Genomic DNA, 18618 nt, shown 5'->3' on the forward strand with positions numbered 1-18618 from the left:
GTCCTCGGGGCTGCTCTCGGCCGAGGGGTGCCACAGCCGCGTGTGCTGCTGCCGGGTGGGCTTTATTGTGCTCAGCTGAGGGTAAAGTTCAGTAAGTTTTGGTCCAGAGAGGATGGAAGGGAATGAGAAAATCATTCGGGACAGGTGGGATCGTTTAAAGGGTGATAGCTGCGCTCGGCTTTCAATGACTCGGTCTCTGTGCTGCTGTGGATAATTTTTTTCTTTATGTTTTTCACATCAAAAAATCCATCTCCCTCCTTCGTTCCCACAGCATCACACCTCTCCCTAAAAAAAGCCCAAACAAACAAAAAACCCCTAAACAAACAAAAAACCACAACGAAAACCACACACACACACACACAAAACCCAAACCAAAACAAAAAATGTCAGGAAAACCAAACCAACCAACCAAACCCCTCCAAACTTCAGACCGCATCGGCTCTTTCTCTCGAAAAGAAAAAAGTAACAAAACCCCCTGTAACCGTTCAGTAAGTTAAATATCAATATAATGGCACGAAAACCAACTTTGCATTTTAAACCAGGTGCTAGGGAGCACAGCGCGAAGGGGAAACCCGCCAAATAACGCTGATTTCGTTAACACCCAAGCAGCAGGTTATTCAGCATCTTTGCCTCCTTCCAGAGGCTTTACAAGCTGCGGGGAGCTCCGAGCCACGCTCAAAACCCAAGACCAGGAGCATGCCGGTGGGGCAGGGACGGGTCCCCCACCTTTCCATGACCCCTCCCATCATCTCAGCCACCGCGGCAGCGCCCGGCAGAGCCCCGCGGTTAGACTTCCAAACCCTGCTCAGATTTGCTGCGGTGACGGCCCCCAGTGCTGGGGGGCGGATTCGCGCACTGCCCCCGCGTCTATCCCCATCGCACACCTCCAGGTGAGGGTAGCGGGACCCACCCCAGGGGCCGCGGTGGGGCTCGGCGATGGTGCTGCTGTTCGCCTGCGGCGCCGGCTGAGAACTCCCCCCAGCACCTCGGCGACGCCCCGACGGCATAAAAAACCGGGAGCCGCCACCCACGGGCACTGTCTGCCATGAAGCTCACCTGGGACATCAACGACCCCAAGCTGCCGCAGGTAAGGGGCGGGAGGGGAGCTTCTGGGGAGAGTCTCCGTCCAGCTCTAACGCTGGGGACCTTAACGCTCTAACGAGCTGGGGAAAAGCGGAACGAACTTCATTCTAAGCAAAGCTTTGTTTTATGTCTTCTTTACTTCTCTTGCACCTTTTCACTTTTCCTTTGTTTTGTAGTCTTTAAAAAGTGACTTGTAACAAAAGTATGGATTTGATGCGTAGCTTTCCCTAGCTGGATATGAACTCCTAAAACAACCTGTGGCTCCATTTGGATAGGTTCCTTCTCCCTCCTTACCCTCCTCCTTGTTGAAGAAATGTTGAATAGAAGCTTGAACTGACTGCTTACTATTACGATTCAAGTTATCTAATTATTTCTTTGGTTTCTCAATGCAACACTAATGCCAATGAGCACTCCACTTTTGCCTAGTTGTGAGTTTCAAAAGCATTTTTTAATTTGCAATGTGTTTCATCTTAGAGTTTATTTAAGTTTACAGAGCCCATGCTGTCATGTCTTAGTGAATGTCTTAATGCTGTAAATGCTGGTAGTTTCTGTAAATGCTTCTGTTTGCTGGGATTGCTCTCACATGCAGTACAGACATATGTTAAATATGTATTGCATTATAAATATTTGTAGTTTTAAATCTTCTTTCATAGTTCTGGTAATTACATTTTCGTAAGGGACTCCAGAAAGCCATGAAATTCCAAATTGAAATGTTCTTTCTTTGTGCCGCTATATATACATTGGAAGTACATTTCAATGAGAAATCTTTTTATCTCTATTTTTTGGGATAAGCCTTATTAAAACCATATTAGATGCACTTTAAAAAGCCATCCTGTAGCTAAAACTTCTAGTTTCCCGCCTGCAGGTGCATGGTCGCACAACAAGGAGAACTCAATAGCAGTCATGATCAGGGTGGTTTGTGTTCTGTCTGGGCACACTCACAGATTAGTCAGTAAATTTTGGGAGTAAGGCTGATGTCTTATAGCTGGTAACTTCAATGTAAAAGGCACATTGTGCCAACAGACTGTGCTACAATAGATCGTGATGCAAAAGAGGATAGGATCCTGACTTTCTTTTCAGATATGGAATCTCAGACTGCCCTAGCCCTTTTAGAGAGCGCTTCTGAACAAGCTATTCTTTCAATATTTCTTTTTCTGCTGCTTGGCTGCTCATAGAAAAACCATTTCCACCCCCACCCCACACACCGCCCCCCCCCCCCCCCCCCCCCCCGCTATGTATTTTATAACAAGGTAAAAATGCCAGGTTGTAATATACTAATAACGTTCTCTTGCTCTCTCTCCTCACCTGCCCTGCCGCAGGAGCCCAAGCACTTCGATGCCTTCCAGGAATGGCCCGACGGCTACGTGCGGCTCATCTACTCGAGCGAGGAGAAGAACGCGCAGCGGCATCTCAGCGGCTGGGCCATGCGCAACACCAACAACCACAACTGCCAGATCCTGAAGAAGTCCTGCCTGGGCGTGGTGGTGTGTGCCCGGAGCTGTTCTCTGCCCGGCGGGGCCCGGCTGCAGCTCCGCCCCGCCATATGCGACAAGGCTCGGCAGAAGCAACAAAGTGAGAGACGTCCAGAGAGAGCTGCCGTGCCCAAGGGACTCCGTGTCTTTCATCTAGGCTTGATTTCCAAACTGGAGTCACTCTTACTTGCGTGCAGACTAAGGCATAATTGCAATGACTGGTTAATCCCAAATTTCATCCATGTCTGTTTGCAAATACTTAAGGAGATATGGATTTAAGTCCTTTAAATTATTAGCATTTTTAACTAATGGGCACCTCTAGTTCGTATCATTTAGCTGCGCTTGGTCGTCTATGTTGCATTTCCTTGAACAATGCATTTTAATCTGAATGTTGGAGGAATCTGATCATGTTGCTCTTGAGCTCTGTCTACTCTCAGGCAGCACCCTTGTCCTTAACAACTCTCTTCAGCAGTTTTGTGTCTGTTCACAGGGAAAGCCTGCCCCAACTGTAACTCTGCCCTCGAGTTGATTCCTTGCCGAGGACACAGCGGCTATCCGGTCACCAACTTCTGGAGGCTTGATGGCAAAGCAATATTTTTCCAGGTAGAAAGCAGCTGTATATATTTGTGCACACTATATAAATTATACCTGTATATAAAATAATACCTGTAAAGAGAGAGATTTTTTTCCTCCTTTCCCCTGTTTTTTTTATGTAACAGAGACAATGATGGAGGTGTAGTCCATGACTGAATTTCTCTTTAGTATGAATATGGTAAGAGCAAATAAAAACACTTGGCTGTCTCTTTAAAAGCAGTACGTATGGGTTGGCAATATTCAATTTTAACTACAATATCACTGATGGCTAAAATTCTCCTGTTTACAGGACATAAATATGAACAAAAAGGTTGTCTTGCACCCTGGTGCATATGACAATTGGAGCTCTCCAGTGTTTATTTCCAAATACTTATTTCCGACTAAAAGAAATAGGGGGGAAAAGCCTTACTTAATTCACATGACTTGAAACTTGAAAATTCTGCTTCATGTGAAACTAGCCTTTGAATTTTGAAGGATTTAAAATCTTGACAGAAAAAAAGGAATCTTATCTGAAATTTGAAATTTCATCTTGATTTTTGGGGTTTTGTTTTAAAGCAACATTGGAACAAAAAGTTTCTGTTTATGACATTAGATTTTCTCCTGGATAATTTTTTCCCCTGACTCAACAGCAATGAACTCTGTTCTCCAGTCAATAAATGAAAGAAAACTGCTCATATTCCCAGATTCCCTCCTATATTATTCTTATTCAAATGTTCTCTTGCTGACATGCAAAACTGGAAGATTTTACTATCAAAAAAGTTGATATATCATTGCTTAGAAGTTAATTGCTGCTTGAGAAAGTACAGTGTTCTAAAAACAATTTTTAGGTTCCTATTTTGTATTAGGGACTGTATGTAGATCTGTTCAGACAAATGAATAAGGAAATGTAGTGTCCATCATATATAAATGTACACTACATAAATGTAGTGTTCATTGCATACTAGTGTAACTTTGGTTATTTAGATCTGCATATCCACAGATGTTTCAATAGCAGAGCATCTTCAGGTGGTTTTCCAGGATATAGTTTTCAGTTCTATTCAAGAAGGTGTATTGCTTTAAGAGAATATTTGTCATCTTGTGGCATGAAAAAGGCTCTTTAAAGCCTATTTATATATGTGCTTATAAAGCAGAACTGAGATACTGGACTGCAGAAAAACAACCAAGATAAATTTATTTTTTCCCCTTGGTTCTAATTATCTATTTTTGAATGTCACAAAATTAGGTAGCACTTTTGCTCCTTCATCAGCTCTGCCATCCTCACTAACTTCTCCCTCACTTTTTCCTTCTATATGTATCCAAATAATGGTTTTTCTTCTCTTTATTTATTTTCACAGTGAATTTGTCCTTGTTTAGTTTCTCCTTCCTTTTTTCTTGTGCCAAACCACAGACCATGCTATAACTACCTCTTGTACTACTTAGAGCATTTTCTCTTATCTTACCCCCTTCCCAGACTCACTTCTAATTCTCAGTTAATCTTAATTTAGGCTAAAGGAGTCCATGACCACCCCCGGCCGGAGAGTAAACTGGAGGCAGAGGCAAGAAGAAGTGCAATTAAGAAGCAAATGTCCTCTTACCACCACTCCCAGAAAAAGAGACCTCTAAACCCAGAGGTAAGTCAAAGTCATTAGTGAAATAAAAAGGTGACATAAATAAGACTTTTTTTTTTTTTGTCAATTGAAAAGGTGTGATAAGCACGGGGATCCCAGTGCAAAACAAAGCTTTACACCATGTTGCTTCATGGTGTGATTCCACCCCATGTTAATTTGGGGCTGAAAGTAGCACTAGCACGAGTATCGAGACATACATGTGTGGGCAGTATTGATTCCTGTATCTTAAAGATCTACTTCTCCTTATCAGGCAGCAAGGTACCATGACAGCGGTGGTTACACCAATAGCCTACAGAATTTTCACTGCATGGAGGGCCCAGAAAGAATTGGTATCTTCACAGACACCAATTTTTCGATTCCAGCCCAGTCTTACCCTTCGCTGCAGAACGCAGATCTCTACAAGGCACCTTACGACTCAGCCAGCTTCCAAGAGGAACAGCTATCGCCATACCCTAAATGCCCAAATCCAAGGATCTACATGCCCAGGACATGCAGTTACGAGTTTGGAGTTCCTACCTTTATAAGCTCGAGTCCTTACCCAACATTCTACACAGATCTGACCAGTCCTGCCATTGATGCAGACGCCCTCAGCCTGAATGGGTCTCACTACAACACTGTGGCCACCCATGACAAGAGCTTTGATAACCCTGGCAGACATTACGGACTGAAACCGGCATGGGGGAAAACGGGCAGCGGAGACCGGAGTGACTTGGGGCAGATGCCAACAAGTGCTCCCCACCCTTACTACAGTGGGGATTACCCCTGTAGGTACAGCCCCAGCCCTGCACCCATGGCCCCACCACTGCAGACCGTCATCACCACCACCACCAAGGTGTCCTACCAGGCCTACAAGCCACCCGCCCTGAAATACAGCGACAACCTCTGCGACATGAAGAACCTCCAGAGCTACACCCATGTGGCAGAAAACGTCTCAGGTGCCATCTATTCGGGGATGAAGATCCAGGAAGACTTTGGGATGATAAAGTCAGCATTGCTCTACCAGCATGATTCCATCCCCACAAAATCCAAGCCAGCTGAGAGTGTGGAGAGCTATCGGTATGGGCTCCCCCTGGGCAACAGCTTTGCTGAGCATGAAGGCCAGGCCCTAAGGTTTGAGAGTGCTGAATATTGACTAAACTGTGCCTACATGGCAAGTACCTGCAGACAGGAGAGCAGACTGTTCTGTTGACCATGTGAGTACTAAGCCAAGTGGTTTGGGATTTGAGGAGATGTAAGGAAGCAGAACACCAGGACAGCTTTTTCCCAAAAGCACCTTTCTGGAGCTGTGTGCTGAGTGAATTGTATTTTGCATCTAATTTCAAAGAAGCCCCATGCAATCTCTAAAATGGCACAAGGAACTAAGCCCAAAATGCACCTGGGAGAAGGTAATATGGAGGCATTGCTCCTCTGGATGTCAACAGCCTCCTCTGACAGCAAGTGCCACCCACTAATAGCTACAACTCCTGTCAGATGCCTCAAGCTTTGAGAGAAAATGCTCCATCTGTAAGAAAGAAAAGACTAATCAGGTAATGGAAAAGAAATGAAGGAAGGTGGCTATAGATTATAGTCAACTGAAGAAAATTGCAGGGAAAGAAAAAAATAAAATAAATGTGAAAGCAAGAGAATTTGCAGAATAATTCACCTGGACAGTCCATTCACCTGCCATGATGAGTCTTTTGATGAATGGAAAGATCAGCTAAGTTTCTCTGAAATGAGAAATGAAAAACCTGAAACCTAAGAAATTAAACATTTTAAATTCTTGTTGCTTTTTGATCCCCTGTATCAAGAATGGAGACTAGCCAGCCTTTCTAGGTAAGACGGACAACCCAGTGCAACCACACCAGGAACTGACACCCTGTAACACGCAGTCTGGAGGCAGAAAGGCTAAGGTAATCTCACCAAGATGCATCACATGGCTGCCAGAGTTAACTTATGTGGTCCTGAAAACCATTTGCAGGGAAACTGGTTTTTGCTTAAAGGGGCCTGGCTAGCTGGTCAGACCAATTGGTTATTGGTGCAGAATTCTCTTTACCCATGAATACAGTCCTGTCTAAGAATGCAGCATCCCAGCTGCTTAGTACAGGTCAGTGTTGAACAAACCTTTCCTGGCTGCCTCTCTGCACTCTGTCTCCATCAGGTCTTTCTCCCTCTCCTGAGGGACTTCTAGTCATTTTTCTCTCTGTAACCATAGCTGACAGCACTACAGCAGAAATTAAATAACCAGCCAGCAGAGAGGCTACAAAACAAAATCTCCAAACTGAGCCAAGCAAAGAAAACACAAGGAAATGCATTCCCAAATTCATCTGTAAACCAACTAATTCTTCATTAATATGGAAAAAAGAAAAAACAGTAGCACTGGTTTTAAAACTAAAGATATTTTGAAAGCTGCCTAGTACCATGGAATAGAACCCTCACCCAAAATGTGTGTGCCAAGCAAGGGAGCTAAGTAGACACAGCAAATTGATCAAAGTCAAAAAAATTATTTTGGTATCATTATTATTAAGTAACCAAGTATCTTTAACTTTTTGAACATTTTTTTTCCACCTCTGTCTTATGTATATTTTTGCTATGAAGCAGGATACTACTGTAGTCTTTCAATAAATGTGAAATCACAGTTAAAAGCAAGGCACCATGTAAAGTAATGTGAGCAGCTGGCTAGTTAGAATTATAAGGCTCTGTGCACTGAAGCTATCATTAACCTGGCAAACAAATTGTATTTTCAAAGCACAGCATACAAATATCTGAGGTTTAAAAATAGTTATTTCTAATGTAGCTTATTTTCATTTTTTTATATTTTTATAAAAAGTAACATGTTCAGTCTGATACGTGAAACTGAGCCCACAGGAATTGAGTTAACAGCATCCTGTTTCAGCAGTGGATTTTTCAGCATTTTAAAAATTCAAGTTAGGTAAAGATGGAATTCTCAAAAAGACTACCTTAATTCACCTGCAGCAAGCTTACCTTGTCTTTTACCTCTAGTGTACCTGCTATATATCTCACTTGGCTTTTGTTAAACTCTTATGGCAACTCTTCTACCAAGTGTTTTAAATTACTGAAAAGAGATTCAGGTGAGCAACAGCAATTTGATAATTAGCCCACAATTTCTTCTTTTTAAAAAAGAAAAAAAAAAAATAAAAAAGGTGGTTTGTGAGTTATTACCCAGAAAGGCTGATGCAAAATTTCAAAATTTTAGAGTTTAGGAACATATAACACTACGCCTGTTTACAGAACGGGTATTTCTCACTGTATGCCAAATCATATCAAGGCATTTGACATATAGAATAAAAAGCAAGGCCTACAGCCTTGTAAGTGTAAAGTGAAAAAAAAATAAGAGGGGAATTAAGGCCAAACAAAATTAAAAAAAAAGCTGGAAAAATTCACTGTAGTTAGGAAAAACAAGGAAAATATTAAAGCTCTTATTTGCTCTATTTTACAGTGATTTTAGATGAATTAGTCAACCATAACTCAAGCACAAGTTATTAAACTATTACACGCTTTCAAAACAGACCAGCTGTGGGGGTTGAATGCTATTTACATTACTGGTATAAAACTTGTAGTTGTATGCTTAAATTATTATGCTATCCAATTAAACATAGCCTTTAAAGCAGAACTTTGTACACCAGTAAAGAAAATGCACCCGATTGTATTAACATGCTACTTTCAGAGTGTGGATTTATTTATAATAAACATTACACAGGTTTAAGCACAGAGAAAAGCTATGGTGGTGATTACCTTGCTGCATCATCTGAGCAGTACAACAAATAAAACCACTCTAAAGGTTATTGCAGTCTTTCTTCACCTTGATTCCTCTCATGTACAAGTGTCTGGGATGAGATTAGCTCTGTGTTACCTTTTACAGGTCAAAAATCAGACGGAAAATGTCTAGAGATCTAGAGATGTAGACAGTTTTTCTCTTTGAATTCCATAAATGTAAAGGTGATGGGAGCTTCTGTAACCAAAAAAAAAAAAAAAAAGGGAAAGAAAAAATAACCACACAAACAAACAAAAAAAAAGCTGAAATTGAAAGCCTCATTGTAGGTTAATACAGCTGCAGCACTGACTTTTAAATCATGTTAGGCAAAGCAAAGTCCTGAAGCAAGATGGTCCCTGAGTGAGCACCTTCTACTTCCATTCATTGTCCCTTTCAAGTGTGGTTTCTGCTCCTGCATTGAGCACCTGAGAGAAGCCCTTCAACAGCCTGTACTCTGACAGAGATCTCCATCTAACTCCAGTTGTTATGGCATTGTTATGGCAAAATCACAGAGGGAGCAGAGGAGAAGGTGCTTTCAAATCTCCTGTAGCTCAGGCTTAATTTGGGTTACAAGGGCCCTACTGAGGTAAAGCACCATCTGTCCCCATGCTGAAAATGCCCTTTGTACCAGAACAGCAGCCTCGCTGTGGCAAAGGTTAAAAGCCCAGACATTGAATGGACGCCTCCGAGAGACAAGAGGCCGAGGACAATGCATTTCAATTTGTACCCATGAAATGCAGCCTTGTGTCACACGCCTGATAGATGCAAATACCTGTGGGCATCATTTCATGGTCACACTTCAAGGGGGACAGACAGAGCCTGGCACACTGTCCTGCTCCGTGGCCATATGTATCCACCCAGTCCTGCTAAAGACCTCCAGTGAGAGTCCGAACAATTTGCTTACCCCTTTCTCCTCTTCTGAAAGCAGGTTATCTCAGGACATTTCAAATGTGCTAAATGCTACAGACAAGGTATGTTCCAAGCAGGAACTTGGCTGTTTGGGGCTTATTGACCCTGAAGTAGTCATCTCTTCATTTGGGAGTACAAACGATCACCTTAAAGACAGAAACAAGCTTTTCCCTGAGTTCCAGGAGTGGAAATCACCAGGGCAACAGAATTGAATATGATTTGAGACTTTTTGCTTCCTCGGGATTTTCTGGGATTTCTTCTGGATCCTTGGGGGTTTTCTTTAGTGTCTTTTTGGGGCAAAGCTATCTAATACACCTGAGACAGCTTTCACCAAAGTAGATCATGTTTCCTGAGAGATGTCATTTAATCAGATACACAATGCAGTTCTAGGGGTGTATTTAAGAAAGTTCATGTCATTCCCACCCTTATCAGTAGAAGTCACATGCAGATAAAAAGAAGAGAACTGAGGTATTGAGTGCTGGAGTGGCTCCTCCCAACATATAGACCAAAAAGTTAGTCCAGGCCTATTAAAACCCCTCTGCCTGAGAAATAGCAAGAGTGGTGTACAGTGGTTATCCATGCCTGGATTACTGCCTTTAGTGTTCTAGCTGCCTAAAGTATCTGCCTGTCACTCACAAGCAAAGGGAAGGTGAACCAGATAGTGTTTATGTAGTGCTACACCTGAGATTGTACAAAATGGAAAATGCAATTCAACACAGCATCTCTCCAGGCTCGCAAGTGTCCACATGAAACATGAAGATCAGTTGGATGACACAAGTGCAAGTAAGTATCACAGGGAAACATTGCTAGTTTGGCTCAAGCTTATTCAAACGAACAGAAAAATGAAGTTTACACAGTCCCTCTAAGCTTCAACATGCATGCTGGCACTCGTGATAGTGTTTGGGAGAAGGCAGTTTCAGGTATTTGGCTGGCACTTGAGCATAGCATCAACACCTTTAAGGACCACAACAAAACAGGTTCTTTCAACAGAAAATTACCAGTGGGTATGTACGTGTTGTTTTGTAAAATAAGCAGGGAAGCAGGTGCACAAGGATGTTCTCAGAGCTTTAGCAGGGCTCACAAACATCCTGGGTCTCTCTTTCATCCTGTTGCCTTTCCTTCAGTTGCCTGGTTCATAGCAAGAGCACAGGACAGCACCTCTCCCCTGTCTTTATGACAAAATGAAGTGTTAAGTGACTGGCTTGCAGTGCTTGTACAGAAACTCCACAGCACATTGCAATCTGGCTCAGACATTGGCAAGTCCTGTCTACAGCCTTTCTGTCTTCCCATGTGTGAAATGTTGGCGACCATTACAAAAAGTACTAACAATTGACAGACACAAGGTCCTGGTAACAGAATTTAGACTTCAAAGTTTCTCTTGTGCAAAACTAATACAGAAATTATTTAAATATAAACCTCTTGTGCCATATCTCTTATAAGTGACTGTAATTGCACTGGAAATGCCCCATGAGCAACCAAGAGCATTTTCATCTTGCTCAGCAACATGGGCAGTGGGATTGAATGTACCCTTAAGCATGGTTGATAATGACACTGAGCTGGGTGCTGCAGTCAGCACACTGGAGGGAAGGGATGGCATCCAGGGCGACCTGGACAGGCTGGAGATGGGACTGTGCAAACCTCATGGAGTTCAACAAGGCCAAGTGCAAGGTCCTGCACATGGGTCAGGGCAATCCCAAGCACAAATACAGCCCTGAGGAGAAGGACTTGGGGCTGTTGGTTGCTCAGCACGACCCAGCAGTGTGTGCCTGCAGCCCAGAAACCCAAATGTGTCCTGGGCTGCATCCAAACCAGCGTGGCCAGCAGGCTTGGGGAGGTGATTCTGCCCCTCTGCCCTGCTCTGGTGAGACCCTACCTGCAGTGCTGCATCCAGCTCTGGAGCAAGGCCAGAGGAGGCTACGAAGATGCTGAGAGGGCTGGAGCACCTCTCCAATGACGACAGGCTGGAGAGCTAGGGTTGTTCAGCCTGGAGAAGATTCTTGGCTGATCTTGTAGCATTCTTCCAGTACCTAAAGGAGGCCTGCAAGAGAGCTGGAGAAGGATATTTTACAGGGGCATGTAGGGATAAGACAAGGGGGAATGGCTTTACACTGAGACAGAGTGGGTTTAGATTAGATATATGGAAGAAATCCTTTACTGTGAGGGTGGTGAGGCCCTAGAACAGGTTGCCTAGAAAAGCTGTGGATGCCCTGAAAGTGTTCAAGGCCAGGTTGGATCAGGCTCTGAGACATCTGGTCTAGTGGAAGGTGTCCCTGACCATGGCAGGGAGGTTGGAACTAAATGATTTTTAAGGTTCCTTTCAGCCCAAACCATTCTAAGATCTTATGAAACAGAGCGGCAGCACTGGAGGAAGAGGAGGGAGCCCATCGCTGGGAAAGGACAGTCATGGGACATGGCTAAACTGTAGAGAGAGGAAAGAACACAAGGGCAGGGAGAAAACATCACAGGGTAATTGCTGGAACATTTCCACTGGCAGTGGAGAGGTGTTTTCACATATGCACAGTAGAGATCTATCCGTGTAGTAGTGACCAAACACATTCTTGGAAGTTAATGCATGGTTAAATTCTTTGCTACATACAATCAGCTCCTGCTGAATCTCTGCCTGAATTCTGCTGTGTGGGTTATGGTACTTTCATCCTTCTCATGTCCATGTCTCACCTTTGAACTTTATTTTACCCGGCAGTCACCTCTGATGTTTTATTTCAGTAAAGGAAACAGGCATATTTTGTTTCAGAAAATATAATGTTGTTTTCTTGTACTTTCATTTCAGTAAGCATGTGCAAGTGGTCAAATCCTTTGAATTCCAGAAAACCGATTCCCATAGCCCCACGTTCCACCCAGTTGACTTGAGGTAGAATCAATTAATCTGTCAACAGTCTTTAAACCATCACAAAGTTACCACGCCAATTAATGAGGAACAGGGAGGGGGGAGGAAAAGAAAAGGTAAAATGAAAACAGCTTCTCAGTTTTGCTTAGCAAGCCTGAGCCGCCAGCTTGGCCAAGCAGATAGGAATCTGAATTTGTAAAACAATTTTCTGCCTTTCCCTCCACGGTGCTTCTAGCAGTTATTGTGTTGAAACGATCTCCTCCTTTTCTTGCTCCTCACTCTTAAAAACATTAAAAAATAGGAAGCTCAAGCTAATGTTGACAATTGAAGCTTAAAATGAGATTTCCCTGCCAAAAGTACCTCTGGATCAGCCACTAAATATGCTATTTTTTTATATCTGTGCCTTCTGTACATCCTGGAAAAATGTAAGATTGCAAAGGACCAAGGAGAAAGTTCATTATTATTTTTGTAATAGAAATACATATATTTTTGAATGCATAGAGCACTCACAGTTTCTCCCCAGCATCAATATTAGCAACATGCATTTTATTAAACTGCTTACAATAAATAATTAATTTAAAAATACTAGAGGGAAAAAAGAATCACTCAGGTTTCACTACAGCTGTGAATATTACAGGTGGGAATTTCTGTACAAATCCTAAGTACACTGTGGCTTAGCTGTTAGCTGTATTTCATATGATCATAGAATAGTTTGGATTGGAAGGGGACCTTGAAGATCATCTAGTTCCAAACCCCTTGCCCCAAGCAGGGACACTTTCCACTAGACCAGGATGCTTGGAGTCCCATTCAACCTGGCTTTGAACACATCCAGGGATGGGGCAACCACAACTTCCCTGGGCAGCCAGTTCCTGTGCCTCATCAGCAACCACAGTAAAGATTTTTTTTCCCCCTAATATCTAATCTCTTTCAATTTGAAGCCATTTCGCTTTGTCCATGCTCTTGCAAATAGACTCTATCCATCTTTCCTGAAAGCTCTTTTTAGGTACTGCAGGGCTGCCCTAAGATCAGCTGGGAGCATTCTCCCCTCCAGGCTGAGCAGCTCCAGCTCTCTCAGCCTGTCTTTGGAGGAGAGGTGCTGCAGCCCCCTGAGCATCACAGCTCAGCTCCACGTCCTTCCTGCGCTGGGGACCCCAGAGCTGCATGCAGCACTGCAGGCGGGGGTCTCGCCAGAGCACCAAATATATATTCGACACATAATCGCAATTAGCAGTAATTATAATCAGGACTGTCTAAAGACGATCTCGCGTATCACGGGGCCACCTCCAGGGAACCTGTGACGTGGCTCTCGCCGCCAGTCTTCACTCTGGCCCGCTTTTCCCGGGGCGCTGTCCCCGCTCCGCACAGCGCCGTCCGCCGCCTCTCCCAGCCCCTCGGCTCCAGCGGGCATTCCCTGCGGGCCGTGCCCGCGGCCGGGAGGGCGGTGCCGGAGCAGGGCCCGCCCCAGCCGGCCCGGCCCCGCGCCCGTCGCCCCGGTGACGGGGCAGAGCGGCCCGGCCGAGGCAGGCGGCGGGCGGGCCGGGGGCTCGGCGGCACCGAGCTGGCTCCGCCCGCAGCGCCGCGGTGAGTGCGGGCCGCCGGGGCCCCTCGGGCGGGGCCGCTGAGCGCCCGTGCCCCGGGGGCCGGGCCTCTCCGGGGTCCTCCCAGCGCGGAGGAGGTGCTGGTTTGGGCTGCGGCGGGAGCCTGCGGAGCTCCGTGCCCAGAGGGGAGGGCTGCTGCCGGCCCCCGGCGCTGGGGTCGCTGGTGGGGGGACTGGCGTGTGTGTGTGTGTGTGCGCTGTGGGAGCGCAGCGCCGCCTGGGTGCGGAGCCTGCGGGGCCGCGGACCCCGCCTGCTTTGGCTTCGGGAGGGTAGAGCCCGGCCTTGGCCGCCCGAGAGGTCCGCGGTCAGTGAGAGGAGGGGAAGGTTTATTGAGGAGAACCGGGGTGAAACTCGCAGGCCGGGCGGTGCCGGGTTTCATAGCCCGAGCGAGCGGCAGGAGCGCCGTGCTCCCGTGGGCGCGGTGTTAAAGAAGGTACCTGCGCACGCTTGGGAGGTGACTGAGTGTCACCAGGGGAAACTGAAATGGAAACAAGCAGTTGTTTCCATTCCCAAGATTGAGAGGGGATCTCATTAGTGCGTATAATTATCTCAAAGGCAAGTTGGAGGATAGTGCCGCTCTTGGCGGTGGTGCCCAGCGACACGATGAGGGGCAATGGCCATAAGCTGAAACACAAGAAGTTCCACCTCAACATGAGGGAGAACTTTACACTGAGGACAACAGAGCTCTGGAGCAGGCTGCCCAGGGAAGTTGTGGAGTCTCCCTCTCTGGAGACATCACGCTCTGGATGTGTTCTGTGTCACCTGCTTTGGGTGACCCTGCCTTGGCAGGGGGTTTGAATTAGAATATCTCCAGAGGTCCTTTCCAACCATAACCATTCTGTGTTTTATTGAAACTTACAGTAATGCAGATGCTGAAAGATGAGTGGTTCATGTTTCTTCTAGACACTGTCCAAAGCTGGAGACTTGAAGTTCCAGAACCACTGAAACCATTGTTATCCTGAAACTTGCTGTACGGCATTGTGGGAAGGGGTTTCATGGGGGTGGGAAGAAGTACCGTGCTGGCATGGTGGTAATCTGCTGAAAAAGTTGATGTGAATATTTTGCTTTGAAACCAAAGCTAGTTGGGAAAAAAAAAAAAAAAAAAAAAACCACAAAAAAACCAAAAAAAAAAAACACCCAAACAAACAGGAGAAGATACTTAGAGGAAACTTAAGAGTTCTTGATGTGATATGCCCCATCCTGAATGCCTGATACAAGTGGAACAATGTATTAGATTTTTAAAGGGACTTAAAATTAAGGCAGTCTGTTTCAAAGCACCAGTATTTATTGCCAGTGTTATTGACTTCTTTCTTGCAGCTGAGCCTCATGCTTTTAGATAACTGCTGGTCATTGATTAGGGTAATGGATTTGAGGTTAATCTCAAGAACTGGATCTACCTGTCGTGAGACCTGATTACTGGTAGCTTTGGTAATATACAGTCACTACCAAGAATGTTCCTGTAGCAAAATTTGTTTCTTGTTTTGTGGTTGTATTTGGTTTTGTTTGATTTTTTTTATTATCATTTTTTTTACTTTTAAAATCTGTATCAGCATAGGTTCTGTGCTGTGCAGTACTGCCAGTTCTGACCATTGAGAACAGTACTGTGCCACGCAAACAGCTTTGGTGATTTCATCACTTACTGTAAACAGGTTGGTAAAATTTGGTTGTTGGTGTTTTGCTTTTCTGAGTGGGAGGTCTTACTGGGTCATATGTCTTAGTTTCTATTTATTTGAGAGAAGTTTGTTTAGGATGCAAATGTAGAACTCCTGCTAAAGCCTGATATTTGTATCTAAGAATTGTAGGTGATTTGCTGCTATTCATTACATTTTGAAATTAAATTAAGACATCTAAAATAATATAAAATTGCTGCTAGTGCTTAAAGCACCAGTAATATAGTAAAAGTGATGATTTGTTTCAATTCTCTAGTGCTAGTTCAGATTTGATAAATTTACACAAATGATAGATTCTGTTAAGCTATTGTATTTTGTCCTCTATTTGTCCCTGGCTTTAATCTTTCCTTAATCCTGTGTAAAGAGATTATGCGTAGTATGTCATTAAGGGTATCGAAGAAGCTGTTGTTCAGACTAGGATTTCTCTTGTCTGTTTGGTAGGTGTTAGAACAATTTTACATTTTAGAGCTTTGCATCACTGAGGAAATAATACCATATAAGCTTTAGTATGGAAAAGGCCACTCCAAAGGCTTGTTTTAACCAGAAAAGCTAGATTGGGCCCTTGCTTTCCTCAGGTACAAAACACAAAATTGAACTGCAGATTTGAATGAGAAAATACAGATAGACCACTGAGGAAAAAATTGCACACCTGAGCTAGGCATGATGTAAAGTACAAAGTATACAGAAGTCTGTTGTAGTCAAGTGTGAATCTCTGGAGGATGTATGTTCTAATTCTCATGCTCTGTAATTCCAGTACATGTCGGTGTGGGGTAGGTGTGATGGTACACAGACACTGTTATCAGCCTACGTGGTTTTCACACCTTGTTTTGTGCATTTCCATGGAGTGGATTTGACACTTCCACTTGATCTTCGAAGGAATGCCCTGAATTTTCTGTGCTTTACTTGATCAGGTTTTCATACCCTAAAATTTAAAGTATACAGCAGAAAAGGAGTACAGCAATAAAATATATTACAGAACAGACAAAATGAATAATTTGGCCTGTGATGTGTTGTATTACACAGAATTTCTGGAGGGAAGGAACACTTTATAGGAGGTTTTTTTGACTGTAAATTCCAAAATATTAGAATTGGACAAAAGGAATAACTGTGAAAGCACATGATTAATATATACTCCAGTGAAAATTCCTTGGAAAGCTGATAGGATTTAGGCGCCAAAATTAAAGGTCAAAACTTGACATTTATGTCTAGATCTTGTTGTATTTACTGCAGATACAAGTTTTCTTCATGTTGTTTTTGGCCCACTTTGTTAGAGAGCAAGAGGTTGAGCATGAAATGCATGCAAATTCTCCAACTTTTTCAAGTAACTCTAAGAGCTCAAGCTAGGGCCGTCTGTGGCAGATACTGCTGAATCTCCTCAAAAAAACCTCATACCTTAAACAATGCACAATGATAATTGTTGAAACAGAGAAACAAAAGCACCCCAAACTTGTTGCATTTCACTTCACATGATGCACCTGTGTACCTCTATATACAAAATGCATACACAGTTTATCTTTGCTGACACTTTAGATGTGATGCTGTGTTTTAAAGTGGGTATAAGAATATCCTCAAGGTTTTTGTGTTGGTTTGTTTTTTTAGTATATACGTAGAGCTAACCATTGACAACTTGCAAGACGTGTATGCAGAATGTATCTTAGCTTGGAATAAGCTCACTTGGTCATCTGATTACCACGGTCAACAAGTAGCCTTGTTTTAAAAGTCATTATTGATGGTATTAAAGACTAGAGTGCATGCAGGCACTTTGGGGAATAAGATGCAAAGCTGAACTCCAGGAAAAACAATTTGCTTAAATATATGAAAGTCCAATTTAAAATCTAGTCATAATTTGAGATGTCTATGTTACTTTTTGTTATATCTGGTTTTTAGCTTTGTTTCAGAATATGCTATTAACCAGAAATCTTATTTCACTGTAGCTGTAGCTTTAGGGGTACGGAGGTGTAGATGGGTGTGGAAAACACTTCTTTGTAACTTTCCCTCACAAAAATGAAGGTTGCCTGGTGCAAAGATTATAAATTGAGATGTCCACTAGGCCACTTATTACTGGCATCTTGACAGGTGATGTGAGATTCTTTCCTGGTAGCAGAAGCAGAAGTAACACTCTGTGTGTTGACTTCGAGGAACTTTGAGGAAGCAGCATTTCAACTAAGAACAGTTTAGAAACATTGGTCTGTTGTCCGGGCAGCTCTTTTCTTTACACAGCAGGCTAGTCTGCTTGAGGATGTATATTTCGCATCCTTGAGAGGCCAATTTTAGTGTTATTTTGCCAGGCCTGTGAATCTCAAGCCTGAGTCTCATTATCAGCTGAATCAGTTTCTTAATCTGTTTGAACAGACCAGACTGTAGCTAATTCTGGCATAAGGATAAGGACTAGACAGCTGCATGCTGAGTTCTCCATCTCCTATAAAGGTAGACTGATGGTTTGTTCCCACTGATTTGAGCTTAATTTTGTATTTTCAGACAACAGAGGCAAAAGGTAGAGAATGCTATTATTCAGTTAACATTGAGTATTTGTTTGTGTATTAGTATTTGTGTTACAGTGTGTAAATGGTGCAATAAGAGGTTATTAGTTTTTCCTAGTCCTGAATAAATTGGTGGGTGACTCTTGTGAGTTTGTGTAAGTGCTTAACATCAGGCAGCCGGCCTTCATCTGAAGCATTGGGGACAGATAGCATTGTGTGTAATGGAAGCTGGGGTTCAGATTCAAACTTGGATTCAAATTAATATTTGCATGGATTCACATGTGGTGATTGAACATTTTTCAATATGGCTTCTTTTCCAAATGACAGTTCAGATTTAATCTTCCATACAGTGCATGTAAGCTCTGTGCTTCTCTCTGCAAGCCTTGTAAAACTGAAGGGGTTAACTCTTAACTCTTCAGCCATTACTGTGCCTAAGAATTATGTGAACTTCAGAGCAAGATGTCCATGTACATTTATAACAAATCAGTTTATGTGGGTGAAGAATGTAGTGGTTATCTTGCTGCTTCACCTGCCTTCCGCACTAACTTTTAAGCATAGAGAGCTGGCTTGCATTACTAATCCACAACAGTGTTCAGACCCTCAGTTTGC

The 18618-nt window shown here is 43.5% G+C and overlaps 1 protein-coding gene across 1 annotated transcript; it reads left to right on the forward strand.

Annotated features, from left to right (window-relative positions):
* Positions 1-1045: 1045 nt before the first annotated feature.
* GCM2 (glial cells missing transcription factor 2) lies at positions 1046-7254 on the forward strand. The gene is made up of 5 exons (XM_066324705.1): positions 1046-1087; positions 2403-2655; positions 3046-3158; positions 4634-4759; positions 5007-7254. The coding sequence occupies exons 1-5, from the start codon at positions 1046-1048 to the stop codon at positions 5886-5888; spliced, it is 1416 nt and encodes a 471-aa protein (XP_066180802.1). The 3' UTR covers positions 5889-7254.
* The last annotated feature ends 11364 nt before the right edge of the window (positions 7255-18618 follow it).

Source organism: Sylvia atricapilla, chromosome 1 (assembly GCF_009819655.1).
Source record: "Sylvia atricapilla isolate bSylAtr1 chromosome 1, bSylAtr1.pri, whole genome shotgun sequence".
Classification (NCBI taxonomy): Eukaryota; Metazoa; Chordata; class Aves; order Passeriformes; family Sylviidae; genus Sylvia; species Sylvia atricapilla.